The sequence below is a fragment of the Aplysia californica genome, unplaced genomic scaffold, assembly GCF_000002075.1.
Source record: "Aplysia californica isolate F4 #8 unplaced genomic scaffold, AplCal3.0 scaffold00079, whole genome shotgun sequence".
Lineage (NCBI taxonomy): Eukaryota > Metazoa > Mollusca > Gastropoda > Aplysiida > Aplysiidae > Aplysia > Aplysia californica.
This window is the reverse complement of record NW_004797349.1, coordinates 914,839-922,775: the sequence shown is the minus strand read 5'-3', so window position 1 is coordinate 922,775 and position 7,937 is coordinate 914,839. Positions and strand designations below refer to the sequence as shown.

Genomic DNA, 7,937 nt, shown 5'->3' with positions numbered 1-7,937 from the left:
GGGGGTGGATGACGTAGTTCCTTCAATTTATCGTTGAATTATTCGTGGGTCAGTCATGTTGTAGGGGGATGCCAGCGTCAATGAGCCAAATGTTTGAGCCCCGAACATGTTCTCCTCAAATAGAATAAAACCAAAGAGTGGGAATTCCCGACACAGCCTACCTTTTTCAAAAATAAGGAACGATTGCAAACTTGTTTAGCCCCCATCTATAGAAGTTAGATAAGTCAGGAGATAGACTGCTTCAACGTTGCCTGTCAGGTCCAATCCGAGCTGAATGCCAGACGCCATCCCCTCCCAGGAATCGAATTAACTTCTTTAGCGAGCAAAAGAAGAAATCCTCCCTCTTACGTCATGGTCGCTGTTTCCGAACTAGGCATACTCGTGCGGGTGGTTGGAGGGTGCTACTAACTGGAAGGTCCCACTTCTTTTCCATTCCTGTATTGTTTCTCTGTATTTTCTTGATTTTTCCCTGCATGAAATGGCCATTGTTGTTTGTATGTGCTTCTTTTTATTAAAAAAGCAAACAAACGCCACAACTCTCCCATAGATTCCTTGGGCAGATGAATCATGCTTGATATAATATTATCAAGGCCGTAGTCCAGCATGAAAAATACTGAGCTGTCGGCATGTGGTGTAACCTTTGTCTCTTTGCTTATTCTTTCTACAGATGCCGTTGTTTATTGTGATCAGCGTGATTTTCACAGCAGTGACATATTGGATGATGGGTAGGTTGGTTTGATAATCACTACCTTAGAATTACAAAGTTCTATCGGACATTTTTGGTGGTTTTGAGTTACTAAAACCATAGGGTCAGAGACCAAATATATTGTTCTATCTCATCTATCAAAATCGTAAGATTATTCGGAGTCTTTATCTAGATATTCAAAGAATTGCATTCGAAAAGGCTTGACATGTTTTAAAACCCAATTATTTTTACGTCACATTTCCTCACAATTAGGAACTGAGCACATAGGACTTTGTATTAATTGTGTAATTATAACGTAGCGTAATGGTGAAATAAGGACTGGAATGGTGTACGTGGTATAGTGTATGTATACATGTATTATGTTTGTGCCAGTGTGTGGGTGGGGGAGGTTATGTTTGTAGGTGTGTTTTTACGTGCAATGATGTAACTGTGTGTAATCGTGTGTGTGCTAACAGTATGTCTGTGAATGTGTCTGTCTGTCTGTCTGTCTGTCTGTCTGTCTGTCTGTCTGTCTGTCTGTCTGTCTGTCTGTACTAACATAGTGTCTATGTGCGTTGGTATGTGCGCTTGTTTATGTGTGCGTGTGTGTGTGTGTGTGTGCGTGTGTGTGTGTGTGTGTGTGTGTGTGTGTGTGTGGGTGTATTTTCTATTGAAGTAGTTTAAAACCTTCTTGTTTTGGGGGGGGGGGGGTTACTAATTGTTAATCTTTTCGAATAACAATGTCTTTCAAAATGTCACACTATTTTCATCCACCTTATGTCTGCCAGAGGATGATAAACCATAAGAATTTCTTCCATCTACAGGTCTTCATGAGACCCTTAACGCTTTTCTGGTGGCCACTGCAGTCCTTCTGCTCACAGCTAACATAGCCGTATCCTTAGGTGAGTGAACCTAACTTCGCTCTTGTGTTTGTGGTGTTTACGGAAAGAGGAAAAGAGGGGGAGGGATATTTTCTTAATTAAGCTTTCAGATGACTTCAATGTTACAGAAAAAGACAGAGCTGACACGGAAATTAGAATTTTAATCTGCGAATAGATGTTGCTTCTGTTTTTATCAGTGAGATCATTAGCAACAACTGCAAACAGATAATAATAAGATCCAATCTTCTATGTTTTACACACCACAATTATTAGTAATAATTTAATCATCGAAAATAATAATAATAATAATGATAATAATAACAATAACAATAATAATAATAATAATTATTATTATAGTAATTACAATGATAATATTAATGATAATAATATTGATAATAATAGTAATAATAATAATGATAATAATAGTAATAATAATAATAATAATAATGGTAATAATAATAATAATAATAATAATAATAATAATAATAATAATAATAATAATAATAATAATAATAGCAATGTTAATAATGGGATAGAGGGTGTACACTTCCCTCGTGACTCACTGGAGCAGAGGAAGATAGAACTATCGCTAACATTACATAAACACCATCCCACATCATCACTCACCACCACCATTTTCATCATTGCTCTCAGATCCTTGACATACATCTCTGTTGCTTGAATCTTTATCTGTAAAAGTTACATGTTATAATAAGTATGTACCCAATACACTGACTTACTTACTTGTCCACTGTGTTGGGGGCACTACAGTCGGAACATGTCCATCTCTGCTCTCCCCCTCTCTTCAGGATCCATTCCAGAGTCTGTCTGCTTATAGCGCAATACACTATTGGATATTATCATGCGCACCTTTTTCTGCTTATCAGATCGCGTCAATTTCATATGATGGACAAGGGACAAAAATGATAGTTATGGCAATAATGATGAAGGTAATAATAATGATGATAATGATTATAATATAATAATAATAATAATAATAATAATAATAATAATAATAATAATAATAATAATAATAATAATAATAATAATACACGGTCAACAAAATTCCTGTTACAGCTTTTACAGAAAACTCTACAGCATTACAAGAAAAGTTGCAGAATACAATCTTCATAAAAAAAAGATAAATAGCTCGGAAAAAAATGGGCAGTGCCGAGAAAGTGAGCAGTAACAAGGAAATGAGATCGTCGCACTCGGACATAATCGTCTGGGTTTGGTTGGGTTTATCTTTCTGGGCCGCCACCTTGAATATAAAAGGAACAGATCTCTGGGTGTTGGTCAAAAAAGTATATCCGGTACGTCTTGCCAGTCGTGAAATCGTATCCGCAAATCCTTTCCCAAAATAGGAGGATACAGCAGAGACGATGAGGCAAAAAAGTGTGACCAATCCAGGCTTCTCTCTCCTTTCTCCCAATTCCTACCGATCTAACAGCCGGGAGCAAGGTGGTTTCTGGTAACTTTGCTTTTCGCTGAAAGTCGAACTTGCTTCAGACTAATGATCGAGACGTATGGAATCAACCGGTGTTTATCGATCCAAGTGTCCTCAATAACTTGAACTCCATCAGGCGTACATTGATTAATGTGAAACCTCATAAGGAAAAAAAGAGGCAGGGTTGCCCCATGGGTTCTTCTTCCGAAAGTGGAAGCGTGCTCAGAATAATATGTGGGTTCAGGTCATGATTTAGACTTCACAAGTTACAGTCGAAACACTTCCTCCGGCATTAGTTAGAAAGTTCGTTTTCTGCAGTTTAAAATCACTTACACATTGCACGCTCTAACCATTCCTCCTATTTCTGACTGTCCTGATGGAATCTCCGAAGTCTGAGTCCTTGAATCACGGCGTTTGAGAAATATGCAAACAAAAGGTGATCAGTTGGATTGGAAGATGGCACTGAGAGGTCTTACATCTTTTTCATCGTTTGTTGTTTCGTTTTGTTTGTCTTGCTTTTTTTTTCCTGCGCATGATGCCTATTGTCTTGTCAATTCGCTTTTAGGGGGAAAAAACTATAACGAAAACCAGAGGTTAAGATCCAGCTTAATAATTATGATGTTTGCATTTTGTAATAATTTAACATTATTATCAAGAATTATTTGCATCAAATAGGCTTATTTTGCGGAACGCTTTCTTATAATACTAGAGAAAACAAAAGGCACAGACAGCTTGGCGGACAGTTGAGTTCAAAGACGGCAAACAAGGTGAATCGTTTTGCTCTAGTGGAGTCAAACATTGCTTCCCTTACATCCTGAAATACTTTTTCTCAGCTCTGCGTACATACCGTATGCGACTGAAATCACGAGTCTTGTGTGTTAATAAAATGGACATGCTTTAAATATAAATGAAATCCACAAAAGATTTCAGTGCAACCTTAAACGTAAAGTCGGTGAGCGTGAGGAAAACCGAACAAAATCTTTCAACTAAAAATTTCGAGAATCTCATCAGCATCCCATTTCATTCGCTTCAAAAAAAGGTTTCAGTATCCTGCACAAAAAGTTATATCTGATGTGTCTCTCTCATATTTCTATCCAGAGGCCCTCTAAGTTTGTTAGGGTCACCAAACACAAACGAGGAAACATTTTTCAAATATCAAAGTTACTTCAGTAAAGAAAAGAAACAATTCTAAATTATTGCAGCACAGGCCTATTCTTAAACATGACATAAATTAAGAGAAAGATTCAAAAGGAGAGTTGTTTGAGTTTTCAGTCTAACTCTGTGACAAAGCCAAGCCAAGAGCGATATTTAGGCAATGGACAACAAAAACTACATGTAGTTTTATGAACATAACACATTTGGCCTACAACAGTCATTATCCCAATGGTTTTGACCTTGACTATTATATGAATTGAGACTAAATGTATGATAATAAACAGCTCTTTAATATATATATATATATATATATATATATATATATATATATATATACGTTATTCACAACAGAGCGAAGTGCATTGTGCGATTTGAAGGCTCCTATTTCACATCACATAATAAACTGCAATGATTCAGAGAGTTGTCATCCGACGAAAAACCATTTTTGTTGCCAAACATCCTCAATACTTGTACACCCTCTCATTTGTGTCTAAGACTTACTGAACACTGCCAGCAATTACAATAATCATATTATGTTGTACTGAAATAAACTGTGTTGTTGTTGCAGGCGCGGAAGACAGTTCACCAAGTTTTTGTTTCCAGTATAACTATATTTTACACGTTCAAAACGGCTGTGAAATTAAATTCCGATTTAAAGAAAACAAAACAAAAATGTTGTTGGCGAAATGCGCACAACTTACTTTCTGGACAATTGCGACACAAGTCAAGTCGTAGGAGTGTACCGAAAGTCCGCTGTAAAATATAGCTCTAGATAACAAACGAAGACAACTCCCTTTTATTGATTGAGAAAACAATATGAAGCATTAGATCTAGGTCGGGTAAACACTCTTAAGTCAATGCTCTTATTTATGTAGCTTTTCTTTCCTGTCGAAGCCGGGGTACAATCGGGCTAGGCTTCCGGTCTGTTCCGCCATCAACAGGGTCGTTAATGTCGAGATGTCAACGAGCACTAAACCATTTTTTGCTGAGTTCATTTCGGTTCGGATTCTTTCCTTTTGGAAAGCAAATAAGGATGTTTTACCGTGCCCGACTTTTCTTTTTTACTAGCTCCTTTTCATCTTGTCTGCAAGACAGAAACGCGGCTTAATGAAGTCTGTTGAAGATCGGGAGTTATAATCTCACTTCCAAAGGCTACATCTTGTCTCTAGAGATACTCGCTAAGCGTGTACAGCTGATTATTTACTTGAACTTCAGAGTGAAATGTGAATTAGACACGTACTTTATATCCCTTCTCCCACAACATCGAAATTGGTGACAATGAGGCAGGGGTCACGATAGGGGATAGAAAAGGCACTTCGACAATAGCCAAAGATTTTATATCCAATACAAATGGCATAGTTACTCAGTGTTTTGTCTTCTGGCATATATATGTGGTGAGGGTGGCTTGGCTTTTATCTTCTTTACTCAAAAGACCTGATTTGGATTTCTGCATGGGAATGTGTTTTATAAAGTATCTACATTAAAAAAATATCTCCGCTACGATGCTATTTCTAACGAAGACAGGAATAGAATGGCCCTGACAGCCAGGAATAAAGCAGCCCGCCTACTAGACGATCTATGTTATGTCGATAAGTGTGTATAGTACCTGCAGTTCTTGCCATCAATATTAAACTATTTATGCTGCCAGGCTCTTTATCAAATGTGAGGCAGTGTGGTGGAATCAGGCTCTCGTCAATTTTTGGGCATGTAGAGTTATTGGTATCATCCTAAAGCTTGTTCACTTGTTTTTATTTGGATGAAAAAATATAAATTTATCTTAAATACAAGTCGAGATATTTGCGAAAGAAGGAGATGGGGGTCACTTGTTTTCAGAAGTAAAATTAGTGAGAAAATGGCCGCCAAAGATTAGTTATTTCCTCAGCTTAAGAATCCATGGTAACTGAAAAATAACATTTTTTGTGCCTTTATTCAACGTTTTTCAGAAAAAAATCCACACAGAAATGAGTTCTTTAATGGACATGAAAGGTGTTGAGCCCAAAAAAAAAATTTGATAAAAATTCACGACCTGCGGTAAAAAGCAAGTTTCTTCACTTTAATTATTTTGACGTGAGCCTGATTCCACCACGCTGCCTCACAAATGATTGTGACTTTTACTTCTCTCAGTTCTTTCAGTTCTCTCACCGCCCGTTCTATGTTGTTTCTAAGGGGAAAGGTTGCTTTTTAACCCCCATTTGTGGCTTACATAAGTTGCTATCCTCGTTTTATTTCATCGAACTAGAAAGTACCAACCACACATACACACATACACACACAAACAAATATGCCACACATACACACATATGGACACACATATGAACACACAGACACACACACACACACACACACACACACACACACGCACACACACACGGGCATGCACACACACACACACACACACACACACACACACACACTCACATACACACACACACACACACCTGTGCACTGGTGCACTGTGCAAAAGCAAACACACAAACACACACGGTGAAGTAAGGATAAAGAGTCAGGGGCAAGTTAATCTTGTCCTCGAAGCTTAGTTAATTTCATATTTTAAACGCACCTTTTTTTATAGCATAGGTTTTGTATAACATGGGTCTTACCGTTATTTATGTGTCTTTTATAAAGACCATAGCAAGCCCAAGGACATAACTTCTACGTTGTTCAAAATGAGGAACAACCCCCCCCAACCCCTCCAGGGTAACACCAGTTGTCTGAATTGCTATGTCCTTTGTCAATCTGTCTTTGACATCGATCGGACAACCAATGGTTTGTTCAGGCAAGAAAACAGCATTGAACCGTGGGATAGTAACTATTTATACGTAACATAATACGTCTATAAAAAAACCCACAAATAAAAGATGCAGAGAATGGTTAAGCGACGCTACTGGTGGGTCCTACTTCACTATTTTCTATTTATTGTTTTTGTCTCTGTATCTCTTTTTTCTCTGTGTACCACGCGACCGCCATGGCATATATACTAATCTATAATTGAACATAGCAAAATATATATTAAAACATTTAAGACCCAGCTTGTTGGAGGCATGTTCATAACAATATCTTTTGTAAAATAATTAACTAATCTTTTCTAGTTTGCTTTTGTTAAGAGATTAACGACACTTGCAATTGATCTTTGGAATACCTGATAACATACACACAGAGAGTACTAATCGCTTAGGAAAAACATTTCCCTAAACGAAATAAGGGTAGCCAATCCCCGGGGCAAGATACGTAAATCAGTTATGTTCTGTTTTACGAATCTGTGCCTCTCTTTGCGAACAGCTGTGTGCGGGCGGGAGGGGTGGTGAGGTACCTCAAGCAAAGGTTCACTCAATAACTGTTTGTTTTGAATGTTTGGTCGATTTGAAATTAACGCAACGTTTGCTCGTCTTTACTATATCTAGCTATGAATTATTTTTGTTACATCTTGCACCTCTTGCCTTCTATCTGATCCCGCAAGTATATAATATATACATATTACATTTATTCCAGGAAACGTATTTCGAAGTAGACTGCCAAAAAATAAGGGTATAGCCCGCGGTATTTCAGTACTTAAGCACCAGCACCTGCGAACACACACTCTGTTGAGAGGTTTCTTTAATCAAGGTAGAGGAAACGAACAGAGGAAGTAACCTAAATCGTTGACCTGGGCCAACTGAGGTGTAACCAAAAAAGGCAACAGAATTATCTTAATGAGTGTTCTTGTGATCGATAACTGCGAAATACGGAAACCTCTGTTTAGCATTGTGAAATAATATATATATATATATAT

General features: G+C 37.6%; 1 protein-coding gene across 2 annotated transcripts in view; it reads left to right on the top strand.

Annotated features, from left to right (window-relative positions):
- Window positions 1-7,937, top strand: part of LOC101849445 (protein white) — a 70,534-nt gene that overhangs the window by 40,170 nt on the left and 22,427 nt on the right. For both annotated transcript variants that reach the window (XM_005094283.3, XM_005094284.3), the window contains exons 17-18: window positions 668-725; window positions 1,510-1,587. In XM_005094283.3, coding sequence (XP_005094340.1) covers window positions 668-725; window positions 1,510-1,587 — 136 coding nt within the window. The remainder of the gene's footprint in view (window positions 1-667; window positions 726-1,509; window positions 1,588-7,937) is intronic.